The 18,460-nt window shown below is 42.8% G+C and overlaps 1 protein-coding gene across 1 annotated transcript; it reads right to left on the bottom strand.

Annotated features, from left to right (window-relative positions):
* Nucleotides 1-2,169: 2,169 nt before the first annotated feature.
* cnga2b (cyclic nucleotide gated channel subunit alpha 2b) lies at nucleotides 2,170-5,320 on the bottom strand. Its single transcript, XM_041895406.1, has 6 exons — nucleotides 5,204-5,320; nucleotides 4,829-4,948; nucleotides 4,406-4,582; nucleotides 4,136-4,243; nucleotides 3,865-3,971; nucleotides 2,170-3,701 (listed from the first exon to the last, which is right to left on the bottom strand). The coding sequence occupies exons 1-6, from the start codon at nucleotides 5,308-5,310 to the stop codon at nucleotides 2,215-2,217; spliced, it is 2,106 nt and encodes a 701-aa protein (XP_041751340.1). The 5' UTR covers nucleotides 5,311-5,320; the 3' UTR covers nucleotides 2,170-2,214.
* Nucleotides 5,321-18,460: the final 13,140 nt, after the last annotated feature.

The following is an 18,460-nucleotide window of genomic DNA, read 5'->3' on the forward strand; positions in this document are numbered from 1 at the left end:
TCAGCAAGGGCATTGAAGATGAAACGTGGCTGGGTCTTTCAGCATGACAATGATCCCAAACACACCGCCCGGGCAACGAAGGAGTGGCTTCGTAAGAAGCATTTCAAGGTCCTGGAGTGGCCTAGCCAGTCTCCAGATCTCAACCCCCTAGAAAATCTTTGGAGGGAGTTGAAAGTCCGTGTTGCCCAGCGACAGCCCCAAAACATCATTGCTCTAGAGGAGATCTGCATGGAGGAATGGGCCAAAATACCAGCAACAGTGTGTGAAAACCTTGTGAAGACTTACAGAAAACGTTTGACCTGTGTCATTGCCAACAAAGGGTATATAACAAAGTATTGAGAAACTTTTGTTATTGACCAAATACTTATTTTCCACCATAATTTGCAAATAAATTCATTAAAAATCCTACAATGTGATTTTCTGGATTTTTTCCCCTCATTTTGTCTGTCATAGTTGACGTGTACCTATGATGAAAATTACAGGCCTCTCTCATCTTTTTAAGTGGGAGAACTTGCACAATTGGTGGCTGACTAAATACTTTTTTCCCCACTGTATGCCATGTATTAGTTAACTGTGGTCAAAGACTTGGTAGGTCATACAACCATTACCTGTCAAGCCAATATTTTCATGATTACTAAACACATTACAGGCCACAGTATGGTAATCAAATTTTGTCAAAATACCTAACGTTTTCATGGTATACAACAAATCTCCAAGACCATGAAATCCACCAGATACTGACAGGTGTGTTCTAGGGGCTGCTGACTGCTCTGTTGTTGGCACAGTTCATCATGTGTAAGAGTTCTATGCGGTTGGTTGAGGGCACTCTCCAGGGTCTGAGTCTTACCCTCTGTGCTGCTATCTGTTCTCATGTAGCCTACCTTTGGGGTTAAGGATGTGGAAAATGACTGCATGTGACTTGTGTGTATTCGTACATACAGTGCCTTCAGAAAGTATTCATACCACTTGACTTATTTCACATTTTGTTGTGTTACAGCCTGATGAATTCAAAATTGATTAAATAGATATTTTCTCTCAACCATCTGCACACAATACCCCATAATGGCAAAGTGCAAAAATGTTTTTAGAACATTATCCTAAAAAAACTCCCTAGTCCTTGCTGATGACTGGCATTACGCATAACATGATGCAGCCACCACCATTCTTGAAAATATGAAGAGTGGTACTCAGTGATGTGTTGAGTTGGATTTGTCCCGAACATAACGCTTTGTATTCAGGACATAAAGTTAATTTGTTTGCCACATCTTTTGCAGTTTTACATTAGTGCCTTATTGCAAACAGGATGCATGTTTTGGAATTGTTTTATTCTGTACAGGTTTCCTTCTTTTCACTCTGTCATTTAGGTTAGTATTGTGGCGTAACTACAATGTTGTTGATCCATCCTCAGTTTTCTCCTATCACAGCCATTAAAAACTCAGTAACAGTTTTAAAGTAATCATTAGCCTCATGGTGAAATCCCTGAGAGGTTTCCTTCCTCTCCGGCAACTGAGTTAGGAAGGACGCCTGTATCTTTGTAGTGACTGGGTGTATTGATACACCATCCAAAGTGTAATTAATAACTTCACCATACTCAAAGCGATATGCAATGTCTGTTTTTTATTTAATTTATCTACCAATAGGTGCCCTTCTTTTCGAGGCATTGGAAAACCTCCCTGGTCTTTATGGTTGAATCTGAGTTTGAAATTCACTGCTCGACTGAGGGACCTTACAGATAATTGCATGTGTGGGGTACAGAGATGAGGTAGTCATTCAAAAATAATTTTAAAAACACTATTATTGCACACAGAGGGAGTCCATGCAACTTATTAAGTAACTTGTTAAGCAAATGTTTACTCCTGAACTTATTTAGGCTTGCTATAACAAAGGGGTTGAATACTTACTGACTCAAGGCATTTCAGCTTTTCATTTTCTTTCAAAAAACAACTCCACATTATGGGGTATTGTGTGTAGGCCAGTGACACAAAATCTCAATTTAATCCATTTAAAATTCAGGCTGTAACAACAAAATATGGAACAAGTCAAGGGGTGTGAATACTTTCTGAAGGCACTGTACTCTTAATGCAACAGTCATAATGTTATTGTGAAAATGATTTTCTTATTAGGAAGGAAGTTTATTGTACATTTGTGCATACCCTTATGAGTTTGAAAGTGCTAAAAAAGTGCTATGCCTAGAGCCACGGTCACAGGCAGCTTTCAAGTTTGAACAGTGGGTTCAGTCGGCTCATCATTTCCATGGTTACCCTGCTCAACGGTATTGGCAGCAGCCAGAGTGTCCGCCTCAGCCTCAGCAGTTGAGTCTGCGTCAGAGAGGTCCCCGTCTGAGAGGATCCCGCAGCCCGTGTGGCACAGCTGGCGCTCCAGGTTGGTGATGCGCTGCTTCAGCCGCTGCTGTGTGGCCGTGTACTCGCTGAGCAGGCGGGCGAAACGTGTCTGCAGGGTGTCCAGAGAGGACTCCAGCCTCTCCACCTTCTCCTCAGTGTCCTCTCCACCCAGTCTGCCAGCCTCTGCATTCTCATCCAGGAGGCCCTCCTTAATAAGGATCTCTTTCCCCCTCTCCTCCAGCACCTTCTTAGCATCAGGGTACTCGGTCACTGCCTCCATCAGGTCGTCCTTAGAGAGGCAGAAGAGGTCAGAATAGCCGATGCTGCGGATATTGGCCGTCCTGCGGTTTCCCATTTTGCTGCCTTGGATGTTGAGGATACTTATCTCCCCAAAGCAGCTGCCGGCAGTGAGGAGGGCGTACTGTGTGACCCCGTCATCTGCCACCACTGCCAGATTCCCCTCTTTGATGATGTACATCTCCTTCCCTATGTCCCCTTTGCGGCAGATGTAGTCCCCTGGGCTATAGACCTGTGGCCGGAGTTTCAGCACCAGCTCCACCAACAGTCCAGCCTCACAGTCCTGAAAGATACGTACTTTCTTCAGGGTCTCCAGGTGCACATTGATAGCGATCTCAGCCCGCAATTTGTTAGGCAAGTTCTTCAACACCTCCTGCTCATCCACTGCTTTCTTATTAGTCCAGAGGTAGTCAAACCACTTAATGACGCGTGCTTCCAGCTCCTTGCTGACCCGGCGGAAGTGCATGTAGTGTTTGATGGCATCAATACGGGCCTGAAACTCTGCACGTGTGGCATTCATGTTGGAAATCATGGAGCCAACATTACCCACAATCGTGGCAAAGATCAGCACCCCAACAAGGAAGTCAAAGACCACAAAAAGATACTCCTCATCCCGTACAGGGGCGGGCATCTCTCCAATAGTTGTGAGGGTGAGGGTGGACCAGTACAGGCAGTAGACATAGCCCCGGGTTAGGGAGCCATACTCAGGGTTGGAGATGTTGGGGTACACCCAGGTATCAGAGCCAAACCCCAGGGATTTGGAAATAGCAAAGTAGATGCAGGCGTTCCAGTGGATGATGACCAGGATGTAGAGCACCAAGTTGCAGATACGGAAGATGTTGGGGTAGTTTGTGCGTGTCTCAGTGCGGTCGAAGAACTCAAACATGCGCGGGAAGCGCAGCAGGCGGTTGAATCTGAGCTCTGGGGTGTGGATTCCTGTGGATATGTAGGCCAGATCAGTGGGTAGGATGGACACCACATCCAGCTTGAACTGAAACGTGCGGATGTAGCTGTCTCTCAGCTTGGAGAGGTCCTTCACCAGCAGACCCTGCTCCAGAAACCCTGTGGTATAAAAAAGGTGTTGCCATTAGCAGGAAAATATATACCCAGGTTATCAATCATGTCTCACATATCTTTGTTTGGTACAGTAAATAAGAAATACAGCTATACATAATATAGTCTCAACCTAGGACCTGGTTTAAGGGTGTATATGATGGTGATGTACCTGTGCGGAGTCGGACACATGTGTCCAAGATGTACACAGTGTCTGAAAGATAGTCCAGCACCAACCAGCAGATGTAATTGCTTGTCTGCAGTTTGTCAAAGCATGCCCTACAGATAGAAGAGAAAAAGAGAATACTTAACTCTAGCATCAAACTTCCATCTATCAGTCCAACATTATATCCTTTAATTTTACTGATGAATAAACATCCCCTCTGATGTTGTGCTATGTGTGGACTGTGGACCAAATAGAAAAAGTATGTGTTCTCAACTACCTAGCCACAATGAGGATCCAGTTGTAGAGCACAGCTATAGCGATAACAAACAGCCAACGGTAGTACATGTCGTCTGATGGGGACACAACGACCACACCCCATATTTTCCTGAGAAAAAAAAGAGAATGGTTAATGTCAAATAAGGTTACACAGACTCTTTTGCTTCTGCAGGTAGACATGGGTGGGTCTGATCTTCAAGGGCCATGTGTCTGAAAGACTAACCACTGAACAGAGGCACATTTATCAGCTTTTATGATGAGGCAGACATACCTAAATCTCCCTTTGGTATTGTTGCCATTGGCATCAGGCTGCGTATTGCTGATGCGACTAGGGGCAGTCCTCAGCTCAGGGCCACGGAAGCGTTCCAAGAAAGAGTCTGGCCGCTCCTCCTCCTCTAGAAGGCTCCTGTGTGCCCACTCCCTCAGAGTCACCACCAAATTCACTAATCTGAGAGCGAGAGAGAGAGAAAGAAAGAGAATTAGAGAGAGAGAGAGAAAGAGAGAGGGAAGGAGGAAGGGAGGGAGAGAGAGCTATTCAGAGATACCTGTAAAGTGTGGCAGAGTTTGTATAAAATAACTGTATTAAGCAGAGTAAATTGGGACAGATTAGCATATGGGTGAGGCAATTTCACCATCACACTATCTATCAGTTGTGAGCTTTGGAAACGACCATTGCTGAGGTACCAGAATTTACCTAGACAGAGCTCCCCGTCCTTGAAAAGAGTTCCTTGAGATGTTTCCCCCATCGAGAGCGGCCACCCGTGCCAGCTCTGAGGATGTGTCATCATTATCATGATCACATTCTGATGGCACTCTAGGAGAAGGGAAGACAGAGGCAGACGTAGAGAAGATGCACTCTTGAGCAGGGCTAGGTATACATTTGGATGGACAAACAATGACAATTTGAGTCTCTGATTAACAGTGGAAAAAGAGAGGCAGGGTCACATACTGTACATGGTGGTACATTGTGTATAACAGGAAGAGTTGTATATAAGCATAAAGGATGCATGCAGCAAAGAAATATAATTCTAGAACTACAACCCTATGCATGCCTCTCTGTATAACCCACCTGCTGAGAGTACTCTCAGCTCTCTCCCTCTCTGGCTCCTCCTCCACAGTGGTCTTCACTGAGAGACGATGAGGGGACAGGTCCCTGTCGGCCACCTGGCCTGTCATCTTCAGCTGAAATGAGCTTTCAATTCATACAGAGAAACATTAAGAGTCTTTCCATTCCATTTGATTTGATACACCCCAAAACTGACAACAACTTGACCATAATTCTGAGCTTTTCATACAGTATGTAACTAACATCTGTATGGCACCATGGTATTTAGTCATATAATCATGAAATGTGACTGGTGTTTTGCCATGGTTAGGGCCGGATTAATGCAGGGGCTTACCGGGGCTGAAACCCCTGGGCCCAGGCCCGTGGGGGGCCCAAGAGGAAGCAAAATTGTTTTAATAAAATAAAAACATACACCGAGTGTACAAAACATTAAGGACACCTGCTCTTTCCATGACATAGACTGACCAGGTGAATCCAGGTGAAAGTTATGATGCCTTATTGATGTCACTTGCTAAATCCACTTCAATCCGTGTAGATGAAGGGGAGGAGACAGGTTAAATAATGATTTTTAAGCCTTGAGACAACTGAGACATGGATTGTGTATGTGTGCCATTCAGAGGGTGAATGGCCAAGACAAAAGATTGAAGTGCCTTTGAACGGGGTATGGTAGTAGGTGCGAGGCACACAGGTTTGTGTCAAGAACTGCAACGCTGCTGGGTTTTTCACACTCAACAGTTTCCCATGTGTATCAAGAATGGTCCACCACCCAAAGGATATCCAGACAACTTGACACAACTGTGGGAAGCATTTGGAGTCAACATGGGCCAGCATCCCTGTGGAACGCTTTCGACACCTTGTAGAGTCCATACCTCAACGAATTGAGGCTGTTCTGACGGCAAAAGGGGTGGGGGGTTCAACTTAATATTAGAAAGATGTCCTTAAAGTGGAATTGACAGCATTTTAGCAACATGAAATCTTATTAAAATCTGTTTGAATGTTTGGGAATTACGTATACTAAGGCATTTGTGAAAATTCTACAGCAATATACAGTGGAAAAGTGGCTGTGCGTTTTGACCATTAATAGACACTGCAGTAAATAAAAACGAATAAAAAAAAATCTGTCTCATCCAGGACCAGAGTCTACACAGACCGGTGCGCCATAGCCAATCAGAGCTACAGTAGGCCTGCCATCATTCACTTTGAACTGGACTGTGTGTGTTTATAGGCAGTAGCACCAGCACGACTTTCGATCATTATAACGCATTTGGCAAAAGCCAAAAAATACACCTGAATGGATTTCTACAAATATGTCGAGTCCTCTTACATTTGGGAACTTTACAGTCCTATTGATCAAACAACCATAAAAAGGTAGGCTATATTTCCCTATATACACATCAAGAAGATCAACAACTAATGCTAGCCAGAGTAAGCAGAGCTAAAATCTAACGAAGGAACATTAGATAAACCCTCTCAAACCTTTTCAGCTAGTTGGCCGTAAGTAGCCTGCTTGACCTTCTGCAGCTTGCCTGCCAATGCATGCTTGTCCCAACCAAGCACCCAAGCTAACTGGCTAAAGTTGGCTAGCTAGCTACTGGTTAGGCTGTTTATATGTTATCTAGCGTGTTCGTGACAAACATACTTTTTTTTGCCTACGTTTACTGACACCAGTCATATTCAGCGGTGTTGCATGTTCGTAAATTCATCAGTTATTCTGCGCTCTGGCACATTCAGACGAGGGTGCTCTGATATCGTAGTAGATAGCCACAGTGAATTTGCGAACGCAAAGATATGCTAATTGGATAACAGCGATTCACATTTCTTGCTAGTTAACCAAATGACACATGCATCTTTAGCTGTGTAGCCACCGAAAAACGATATATGAGGGAAAAGTCAGTCACTCACCCACTCTTCCATGACATGACATCCTCCTAGCAGCTACAGTGGGGGAAAAAAGTATTTAGTCAGCCACCAATTGTGCAAGTTCTCCCACTTAAAAAAATTAGAGAGGCCTGTAATTTTCATCATAGGTACACGTCAACTATGACAGACAAATTGAGAAAAAAAATCCAGAAAATCACATTGTAGGATTTTTTATGAATTTATTTGCAAATTATGGTGGAAAATAAGTATTTGGTCACATACAAACAAGCAAGATTTCTGGCTCTCACAGACCTGTAACTTCTTCTTTAAGAGGCTCCTCTGTCCTCCACTCGTTACCTGTATTAATGGCACCTGTTTGAACTTGTTATCAGTATAAAAAGACACCTGTCCACAACCTCAAACAGTCACACTCCAAACTCCACTATGGCCAAGACCAAAGAGCTGTCAAAGGACACCAGAAACAAAATTGTAAACCTGCACCAGGCTGCGAAGACTGAATCTGCAATAGGTAAGCAGCTTGGTTTGAGGAAATCAACTGTGGGAGCAATTATTAGGAAATGGAAGACATACAAGACCACTGATAATCTCCCTCGATCTGGGGCTCCACGCAAGATCTCACCCCGTGGGGTCAAAATGATCACAAGAACGGTGAGCAAAAATCCCAGAACCACATGGGGGGACCTAGTGAATGACCTGCAGAGAGCTGGGACCAAAGTAACAAAGCCTACCATCAGTAACACACTACGCCGCCAGGGACTCAAATCCTGCAGTGCAAGACGTGTCCCCTGCTTAAGCCAGTACATGTCCAGGCCCGTCTGAAGTTTGCTAGAGTGCATTTGGATGATCCAGAAGAGGATTGGGAGAATGTCATATGGTCAGATGAAACCATAATAGAACTTTTTGGTAAAAACTCAACTCGGGTCGTGTTTGGAGGACAAAGAATGCTGAGTTACATCCAAAGAACACCATACCTACTGTGAAGCATGGGGGTGGAAACATCATGCTTTGGGGCTGTTTTTCTGCAAAGGGACCAGGACGACTGATCCGTGTAAAGGAAAGAATGAATGGGGCCATGTATCGTGAGATTTTGAGTGAAAACCTCCTTCCATCAGCAAGGGCATTGAAGATGAAACGTGGCTGGGTCTTTCAGCATGACAATGATCCCAAACACACCGCCCGGGCAACGAAGGAGTGGCTTCGTAAGAAGCATTTCAAGATCCTGGAGTGGCCTAGCCAGTCTCCAGATCTCAACCCCATAGAAAATCTTTGGAGGGGAGTTGAAAGTCCGTGTTGCCCAGCGACAGCCCCAAAACATCACTGCTCTAGAGGAGATCTGCATGGAGGAATGGGCCAAAAATACCAGCAACAGTGTGTGAAAACCTTGTGAAGACTTACAGAAAACGTTTGACCTGTGTCATTGCCAACAAAGGGTATATAACAAAGTATTGAGAAACTTTTGTTATTGACCAAATACTTATTTTCCACCATAATTTGCAAATAAATTCATTACAAATCCTACAATGTGATTTTCAGGATTTTTTTCCCTCATTTTGTCTGTCATAGTTGACGTGTACCTATGATAAAAATTACAGGCCTCTCTCATCTTTTTAAGTGGGAGAACTTGCACAATTGGTGGCTGACTAAATACTTTTTTTCCCCACTGTAGCTATCTAGCTAACGTTAGGCTCTGTGTTGTTAGCGTTCTACATAAATAGATACGCTAGCCTATTGGCCACATTATAACTTATAACACATATAGACTTGTGATCATTGCCTTTGCTAGTTTGATTGTATTGACATTCCTAGCCTCAGTTTCATTCGTCTGTTTTTATCCAAAATATTGAGTCATTTAAACTGAAACAGTGCATCCTGAATGGAGGCAGCAAATAATGTACCAGGCCAGCTGTGATTTACAATGAGATAGCAATATTTTTTGGACTACCAAGAAATGTATTGGTTTATTATATTAATCATGCATAGAACTGCCAACAATGCCTTACTGTACGTCATGGAATGTTAAGTCAAATATAACCACAATTATTTTTTAAACCTCTTATCAAGTTGGTTTTGTAGCATGAACTGGGAATTTGATATGTTTTACTGATATTATGATTGTCTGTTTGTTTCATATTGGCAAAGTAGTTAAAACGCTGTAATTTCCACTTTAATATTTTGTACACTCAGTGTATATACAGTATACAGTCGTGTTCAAAAGTTTTGAGAATGACACAAGTATTGGTCTTCACAAAGTTCGCTGCTTCAGTGTTATGAGATATTTTTGTCAGATGGTACTCTGGTATACTGAAGTATAATTACAAGCATTCCATAAGTGTCAAAGGCTTTTATTGAAAATTACATTAAGTTTATGCAAAGAGTCAATATTTGCAGTTGTTGACCCTTCTTTTTCAAGACCTCTGCAATCCGCCCTGGCATGCTGTCAATTAACTTCTGGGCCACATCCTGACTGATGGCAGCCCATTCTTGCATAATCAATGCTTGGAGTTTGTCAGAATTTGTGGGTTTTTGTTTGTCCACCCGCCTCTTGAGGATTGACCACAAGTTCTCAATGGGATTCATGTCTGGGGAGTTTCCTGGCCATGGACCCAAAATGTTGATGTTTTGTTCCCCGAGCCACTTAGTTATCACTTTTGCCTTATGGCAAGGTGCTCCATCATGCTGGAAAAGGCATTAGTCGTCACCAAACTGTTCTTGGATGGTTGGGAGAAGTTGCTCTCGGAGGATGTGTTGGTACCATTCTTTATTCATGGCTGTGTTCTTAGGCAAAATTGTGAGTGAGCCCACTCCCTTGGCTGAGAAGCAACCCCACACATGAATGGTCTCAGGATGCTTTACTGTTGGCATGACACAGGACTGATGGTAGCTCTCACCTTGTCTTCTCCGGACAAGGTGTTTTCCAGATGCCCCAAACAATCGGAAAGGGGATTCATCAGAGAAAATGACTTTACCACAGTCATCAGCAGTCCAATCCCTGTACCTTTTGCAGAATATCAGTCTGTCCCTGATGTTTTTCCTGGAGAGAAGTGGCTTCTTTGCTGCCCTTCTTGACACCAGGCCATCCTCCAAAAGTCTTCGCCTCACTGTGCGTGCAGATGCACTCACATCTGCCTGCTGCCATTCCTGAGCAAGCTCTGCAATGGTGGTGCCCCGATCCCGAGGCTGAATCAACTTTAGGAGATGGTCCTGGCGCTTGCTGGACTTTCTTGGGCGCCCTGACGCCTTCTTCACAACAATTGAACCTCTCTCCTTGAAGTTCTTGATGATCCGATAAATGGTTGATTTAGGTGCAATCTTACTAGCAGCAATATCCTTGCCTGTGAAGCCCTTTTTGTGCAAAGCAATGATGACGGCACGTGTTTCCTTGCAGGTAACCATGGTTAACAGAGGAAGAACAATGATTTTAAAGCTTCCAGTCTGTTATTCTAACTCAATCAGCATGACAGAGTGATCTCCAGCCTTGTCCTCGTCAACACTCTCACCTGTATTAACGACAGAATCACTGACATGATGTCAGCTGGTCCTTTTGTGAAAGGGCTGAAATGCAGTGGAAATGTTTTTTGGGGATTAAGTTCATGTTCACGGCAAAGAGGGACTTTGCAATTAATTGCAATTCATCTGATCACTCTTTATGACATTCTGGAGTATATGCAAATTGCCATCATCAAAACTGAGGCAGCAGACTGTGAAAATTAGTATTTGTGTCATTCTCAAAACTTTTGACCACGACTGTACACTGAGGGTATAAAACATTAAGAACAACTTCCTAATATTGAGTTGCACCCCCCTTTTTCCCCTTACAACAGCCTCAATTCGTCGGGGCATGGACTCTACAAGGTTTCGAAAGCGTTCCACAGGGATGCTGGCCCATGTTGACTCCAGTGCTTCCTACAGTTGTCAAGTAGCCTGGATGTCCTTTGGGTGGTGGACCATTCTTGATACACACGGGAAACTGTTGAGCTGAAAAACAAAGCAGCGTTGCAGTTCTTGACACACTCAAACCTGTGCGCCTGGCACCTACTACCATACCCCGTCAAAGGCACTTAAATATTTTGTCTTGCCCATTCACCCTATGAATGGCACACATACACAATCAATGTCTTAAAAATCCTTCTTTAACCTGTCTCCTCCCCTTTATCTACACTGATTGAAGTGGATTTAACAAGTGACATCAATAAGGGATCATAGCTTTCACCTGGATTCAGCTGGTCAGTCTATGTCATGGAAAGAGTTCTTAATGTTTTGTACACTCAGTGTATATTATACAGTATATACAGTATATATTAGATATGTATTATATATATATATATTTACTGCAACCGCCAACCACAGGAGGATTCAGGAGCCCGCTCTCAATGAGTGTAGACAACCTGCTGCGGTCTGCTGCTGCTCTGCTAATCATCAGATGGGGGGAGGAGAGGAGGTAGGGGGCCCACGTGGGTAACTGGGGAGCCTTGATTCGGTAACTGATTAATAAAAATACAAAATATTAACTGAATAATAAATAAATGTGATTGGTAAATTGTGGTCAAAAATACATTATTGTTATTATTTTGTATAATTATTTTTTATCCAACCACAGGTGCCCGCTTGCAATGTTCAAAATACACTAGAGAGCATTATTTAGCCACAGAGGATCAATAATTTAAAAAAAATAACTGGATTACATTTTATCAGAAGCGCATACATGTAACTGCCAAAATAAAAGAAACACCAACATAAAGTGTCTTAAAAAGGTATTGGGCCACCATGAGCTGCCAGAACAGCTTCAATGTGCCTTGGCATAGATTCTACAAGTGGACCTAAACCATGCCATGAAAATGTACCCCACACCATAACATAAACGTTGTGTCCCTCATTTTCTCAAATGTTTCCTTTATTTTGGCAGTCACCGGTTGCCTACAGTTGGGAAGGCCGCAATTTGGGTAGCTTGGACGCCAAATATACAGCTTGTTGTGTTATCGCCGTGGACATATAATCCATAGGCTTCAGAACCTCTCACCCTGGAAATTGTAGTGTTAAACTCATGGGTACTCTAGCAATGGCTGCCAGTCCTGACTTGAATGGGAACTGCCATCTATGGATTATATTTCTATGGTTGGTTGCGGCTGTCTCTTTTGCCTTTTGCAAATGTAAAAGTAAAATCGCAGGAAAAACTTAGTTTGGAAAGCAAATGCGTACCGCTGAAAGGAGAAGACTAATCTGTCTGTAGAACAAATATAAAAAAGTTTTCTTATTAAAAAAAACAAAGCCCATGATTTCTTAATCCGGCCCTGGCCATGTTTCAGGGGTGTACTGTATGTGGAAGATAAGGGCTATAGTCATGGTTTGGTACAGATGTAGGATCTTAATTTGAGCCAGTTTGCTACAGCAGGAAAATAATAATTCAGCAACCGGAAATGTGAATTATCAGGCTATGTGGATTATAATTCATGGACATTTTTGTAGGGGTTGATACATTTTTCATAAGGGAAAATAAAGTCTGAAATGGAAATGACAAACTTCAGAAGCCTTTTAAAACCTTAAATACACTACAAGTTTTACATTTCCTGCATTGTCCTGCAACAGGGTGATCAAATTAAGATCCTACATCTGTAACTTTCTGTTTTGTGTTTAGGGAGTGTGTGACAGATTAGAGCAGAGGGACAGAAGACGACTGGGAACGCCTGCCTGCCACATTCCCTCATCTGGGGCCTCCGAAATAGGCTGTGGTCGCCGTGGTGACTATTTTGGCATCCACAGCAACCAGGGTTGTCAGCCAATACTACCTCCGGCTCCTCTCACCCGTCAGGGGTTGGGAAAATATGTATATTCTATTATAAAGGGTGTATGTTGTCGGTATATGAAGATAAACATTGTTTGAGAGCAATAATACGGTATGGTGACACTGTATGATCCTCCTAACCCCACTATACTATGTGAAATATGGTTTCTATGTGTAGGCTTCTGAGTAAACATCCTAGCGACAACCTTCTGTTCTGAGAAATATAATTTTTTTCTGAGAAAGAGAAATGTGGTAGCCTACACCATATTGATCACATAATCGTTTTATCTTTTACTAATTACAGATTGCAGTGGCATAACTATCTGTCTGATCTGGTAGAAGTTCACTAAACAAGGACTTACAAACCTACCACACTGGCGTAGCACACCTCCCCGCAGCCCCCGCAAGGCGGGGGGCCCACGAGCTTTGGGGTCCCCCCGGAGGTCGGGCCCCCCAGATAGTATATGAACACGTCATAAACCATGAAAATAATGTTTAGAATTACAGGAAATTAGCTTTAAAACCAAAAAAATTAAACACCTGCACAGGAAAATGTGTAGAATAGCAGGAAATTAGGTCAGGGATTATTGAAAGTCAGGAAAATCCTTGTCCGCCAGGGAAATTGAGCTTAACATTTAGGGGAATTTTATAAAGGAAAAGATTTGTTTTTGACATTTTCTTAATACTTTCAATATTATTAATTTCCATGCCCTTGTCCGGAGCAAAGGATCCCAATTTCAAACTCTCCAAAAAAAGTGTTTAAAATTCTAAAAACTGGCAAAAAATGATATTAACAGAACAATTATTGTATGTAGTTTCTTGCAATAGCCCTCAGTGACTTTAAATAATATTTCTTTCAAAACTTTGATTCCTAAAAGATGTCTGAAGATTTGGTTAACTCCGTCAGATTTGTCTAAACTTCTAAAGCTATACCATAAGGACCCTTATTCATGTCCTCATTACATGTAGTGCAGCAAGACCACTCATGGTCTGTAAAGTCCTCTACTTCTGATAGATTTAAACAAACAATATTGGAATCACCACTGTCACAACCATAAACTGTCAACTCCATCTGCCTGATAGATTAAAATAGAATATGAATTTTGGTTCAAATATGTTACATTTAATTAGGTTTTAGAGTCATAAAGTAACTGAGGAAAAACTAAATTGCTACTGTGTATACAGTGCATTCGGAAAGTATTCAGACCCACGTTACAGCCTTATTCTAAAATAGATGAAATTGTTTTTCCCCCTCATCAATCTACACACAATAAACCATAATGACAAAGCAAAAACAGGTTTTTCGCAATTTTTGCAATTACATTTTACATTTACATAAGTATTCAGACCCTTTACTCAGTACTTTGTTGAAGCACCTTTGACAGCGATTACAGCATCAAGTCTTCTTGGGTATGACGCTACAAGCTTGGCACACCTGTATCTGGGGAGTTTCTCCCATTCTTCTCTGCAGATCCTCTCAAGCTCTGTCAGGTTGGATGGGGTGCGTTGCTGCACAGCTATTTTCAGGTCTCTCCAGAGATGTTAGATCGGGTTCAAGTACGGGCTCTGGCCGGGGCACACAAGGACATTCAGAGACATGTCCCGAAGCCACTCCTGCGTTGTCTTGGCTGTGTGCTTAGGGTCGTTGTCCTGTTGGAAGGTGAACCTTCGCCTCATTCTGAGGTCCTGAGCGCTCTGGAGCAGGTTTTCATCAAGGATTGCTCTGTACTTTGCTCCGTTCATCTTTGCCTGACTAGTCTCCCAGTCCCTGCCCCTGAAAAACATCCTCACAGCATGATTCTGCCACCACCATGCTTCCCCGTAGGGATGGTGCCAGGTTTCCTCCAGAAATGACGCTTGGCATTCAGGCCAAAGAGTTCAATCTTGGTTTCATCAGACCAAAGAATCTTGTTTCTCATGGTCTGAGAGTCTTAAGGTGCATTTTGGCAAACTCCAAGCGGGCTGTCATGTCTTTTACTGAGGAGTGGCTTCCATCTGGCCACTCTACCAAAAAGGCCTGATTGGTGGAGTGCTGCAAAGATGGTTGTCCTTCTGGAAGGTTCTCCCATCTCCACAGAGGAACTCTGGAGCTCTGTCAGAGTAACCACCGGGTTCTTGGTCACCTCCCTGACCAAGGCCCTTCTCCCCCTATTGCTCAGTTTGGCCGGGTGGCCAGTTTGGTGGTTCCAAACTTCTTCCATTTAATAATGATGGAGGCCACTGTGTTCTTGGGGACATTCATTGCTGGATACATTTTTTGGAACCCTTTCCCAGATCTGTGCCTCAACACAATACTGTATCGGAGCTCTACGGACAATCCCTTCGACCTCATGGCGTGGTTTTTGCTCTGACATGCACTGTCAACTGTGGGACCTTATATAGACAGATGTGTGCCTTTCCAAATCATGTCCAATCAACTGAATTTACCACTGGTGGACTCCAATCAAGTTGTAGAAACATCTCAAGGATGATCAATGGAAACAGGATGGACCTGAGCTATATTTCGAGTCTCATAGCAAAGGGTCTGAATAGGTATTTCTGTTTTTTTATTTTTTGAAATGTGCAAAAATGTCTAAAAACCTGTTTTCACTTTGTCAGTTTGGAGTTTTGTATTACATATTTGAATAATATAATGTTAGAATTAAACAATCAAGGCCTTTAAACACCTTTTGGAAAATAATTCTAAAAACGAAATGCCTTTTATGGTGTCTGACGGAGTTGACATAAATCCAGTTAGTGAGCATTTTATGAAGAAAATAAAATTAATAGGTTGTTCCTTTACATGCTGTGATAGCTGATACTTTGGTCTATCAACATATATATTTCACTTTTTGTTAATATATATTTTTTAAAGTGAGATTGTCCCATCTTTCAAGAATCCCTGAGCTCTAAAACAGCAACATTTTCTCTCAGCCTCATGGCAAAATGTGTAAATTAGCATGAGATTAGCTATACAACTGCACATTTTTCTCTCTGGCCTTTGCTCAGACCTTACGGGGGCCCCGCGAAACTGCGCTACGCCACTGACCTACCACTAAATTGTCATTACATTCCGACACGTGGAAGCACTGAAAATATTGAGTAGGGTGGTGTTAGGGCCATGACTGGCTCATGGAAGTTGAGGCAGACAAATGATGGTGGTGTTTAGACGACTGTTACCAATGTTTTACTAATTGATGGGTAAACAGTCAGCCTGAGGCACAGTGTTCTGCTCAGTGAGCCAATCTAACTGCTCCCACAGGACCAAGCTCTCCACATCATAGCTGACAACAGGTGCGTTTCATCACTTGAGGCAGCGAAGGTAGTGACTGTCTATATGCCCAGTGTATCATGTGTCTCATGACTAAGTTGCTACAGTAACATAGTGATAAATGCAGGCAACAAGTGTCTGTTGGCTATATGTCATTTCCAATGGCAATGGGAAAGTGCCACATAAGAACAAAATGACAATTAATGCGATAAACACATAGTAGAAACACATAGTACAATGCTGTTTCGCTAAAAGATAAAGGTTTTCAGGTAGGTGGTCACTCACCAGCTTGTTTCTATATCCTGCTTGCCTCCAGTTACTCCAGTAAAATCCTTATGGCCATTTCAAAGACAGCCAGAGCTCCTTTACAGCCATTGTACCCATTGTGGAGAAGATGGAACTGCAGGAGCATGCATTACTGCTGGAGCGCCAAGCCAATACCTTTCATACCTCTTCCTTGCTTCGTCAACATGTCACGTCCTCTAATTGTCAGGTTTCTGGAGGGGTTCCTCTTTCTTCCTCTGGGGTCTCCTCCTTTCTTCACTTGTGGAAAGCATAGGCACTGCTTGTCAACATGTCGAAGTCAACAGGACTTCCAATAGACTGACTGTAGGCAGAGCAGGATGGGTAGAGGGAAAGAGGAGGGGAGGAGAGAAAAAGAGAAAGAGGGCGGGGACTTGGAGAGCTTTCAGGGGTAAAAAGGAGTGCTTAGCCTCTCTGTCATCATGAGAAGAACAAGCACCAAGAGAGTAAAGTCCGATCAGCAAGTCACCTCAAGCGGGTGACAGACACTCCATCCCCAGTGTAGAGAATTGATTCTGGTTCGCTTCTGTCCCGTTAATTCAGTCACTAATGAACACAAACATAGAGACAAAGTAGAGACACTCCCCAATGCAGCGTTCAGTGCCTGTAAATCCAGATAATGAAGCCCATGAGAGCCAAAGCGGTCTGCCATCCCCTCATCTTGTCTTTCTCCCTCACAGAGCTATTTGACAGACTGTGGCAGACAGTCTCCACTTAGTAAACAGTATGAGACAGAGTGCTTAGAAAGCCTGAGGGGGCTTGTGGTTTAGAGCAGTCTCAGCATCTGTTCAGGATTCAGACCAGTGAACAACATCCAACGATCAGCTATCTGGGTTCCCCGCGGTTTAATCACTAATCCGCCAAAACGAAAGCACCTCTATATGGACAGAGAATACATCCACCCAACTAACACAGGAGTTAGTGGCATTAGGTACCACAGTTGACAGAGTTGCACTTAAGTACAGCAGCCTACTGTTACTTTATGGATTGAAACGGTTGTGAATGCAATCAAGTAGAGCATGCAGGTTTCTGGAGAAAATAAACAATGCATTTGGGTAAATAGGTGAACTGCACTGTAGTGTAAAGCCTAGGGCAGTGCGACCGCATTACCTGTTCCCTCCACAGACTGTAGAGATTAACCTGCAGGCAGAAACAGTCCACAGAGCATACGTCCCATCAGACCTCCCACAGCACACAATGAAGACAGGGAAACACAACCACCAATCACTATGCAAACGTTTTGTTGTCTGCTTGCCAAAGGACAGAAAATACTATATGACCACGGCTGAGATAAGGTTCCACAATGTATTTTCTATGTAGGCCTAGGTATAAATAACAAGCAGATTTACGCATTGTTCATTTTCTTATTTATTATTTGTATAAAGCACTTCAGAGTAAACATGTACACATGAGACCAAAATGCAATGGTATGGTAACTATGGAATATAATGAAGCTATCTGGAACGCAGAAATAGTTTAGGCTATATTTTTTGGTAATGTTGAATACAAAAGAAAACAATAAGAGGAAACCTTAATGTGCAACCGAAGTTGGCATTAAAAGACACTGCACAACCAGGGAAACCGCACTGTCAAGTGAGCTCCTTTGGTTTCTTCCAGAGTAATAAGACAGATACCTTTAAAGCATACCTATAGTCCAATACAAAAAAGCCAGACAGACACCCAGCTGCTCTCAGCTTACTAGCTAGCTACCATAATCCCAAGAAATAAACAAATAATGCAAATACAGGAATAGAGAATACCCTTCAGGCTTGGTCATTACTAAGGTTTGACCTTATGGCTTCTGTAGAGATATGCAGCTGTTGACAAGACTAGCTATTAAGATATGCATGCATTTCAGTAAGGGTGAGGGGAAAGTTCAGGTGCAACACCTAAACTGCCACCATTTCAGTTTGTCCAAGTTAAATATTGTTATCCACTTTGTAAGGGATGATATGAATATGTATTATAGTGTACAGATCAAGGATATAGGTGTAACATCAATCAACCAGAGTAGAAATACTCAGAAACACAACCTGTTAACTGGAAA

The sequence above is a fragment of the Coregonus clupeaformis genome, chromosome 13, assembly GCF_020615455.1.
Source record: "Coregonus clupeaformis isolate EN_2021a chromosome 13, ASM2061545v1, whole genome shotgun sequence".
Classification (NCBI taxonomy): Eukaryota; Metazoa; Chordata; class Actinopteri; order Salmoniformes; family Salmonidae; genus Coregonus; species Coregonus clupeaformis.

Coding starts and splice junctions, on each gene's coding strand:
- cnga2b (XM_041895406.1), bottom strand. CDS start 5,310: ATGACAGGCCAGGTGGCCGACAGGGACCTGTCCCCTCATCGTCTCTCA. Junction 4,949..5,203: donor GCTGAGAGTACTCTCAGCAG/GTGGGTTATACA, acceptor CCCTTCTCCTAG/AGTGCCATCAGAATGTGATC. Junction 3,972..4,135: donor TGGATCCTCATTGTGGCTAG/GTAGTTGAGAAC, acceptor TTCTATCTGTAG/GGCATGCTTTGACAAACTGC.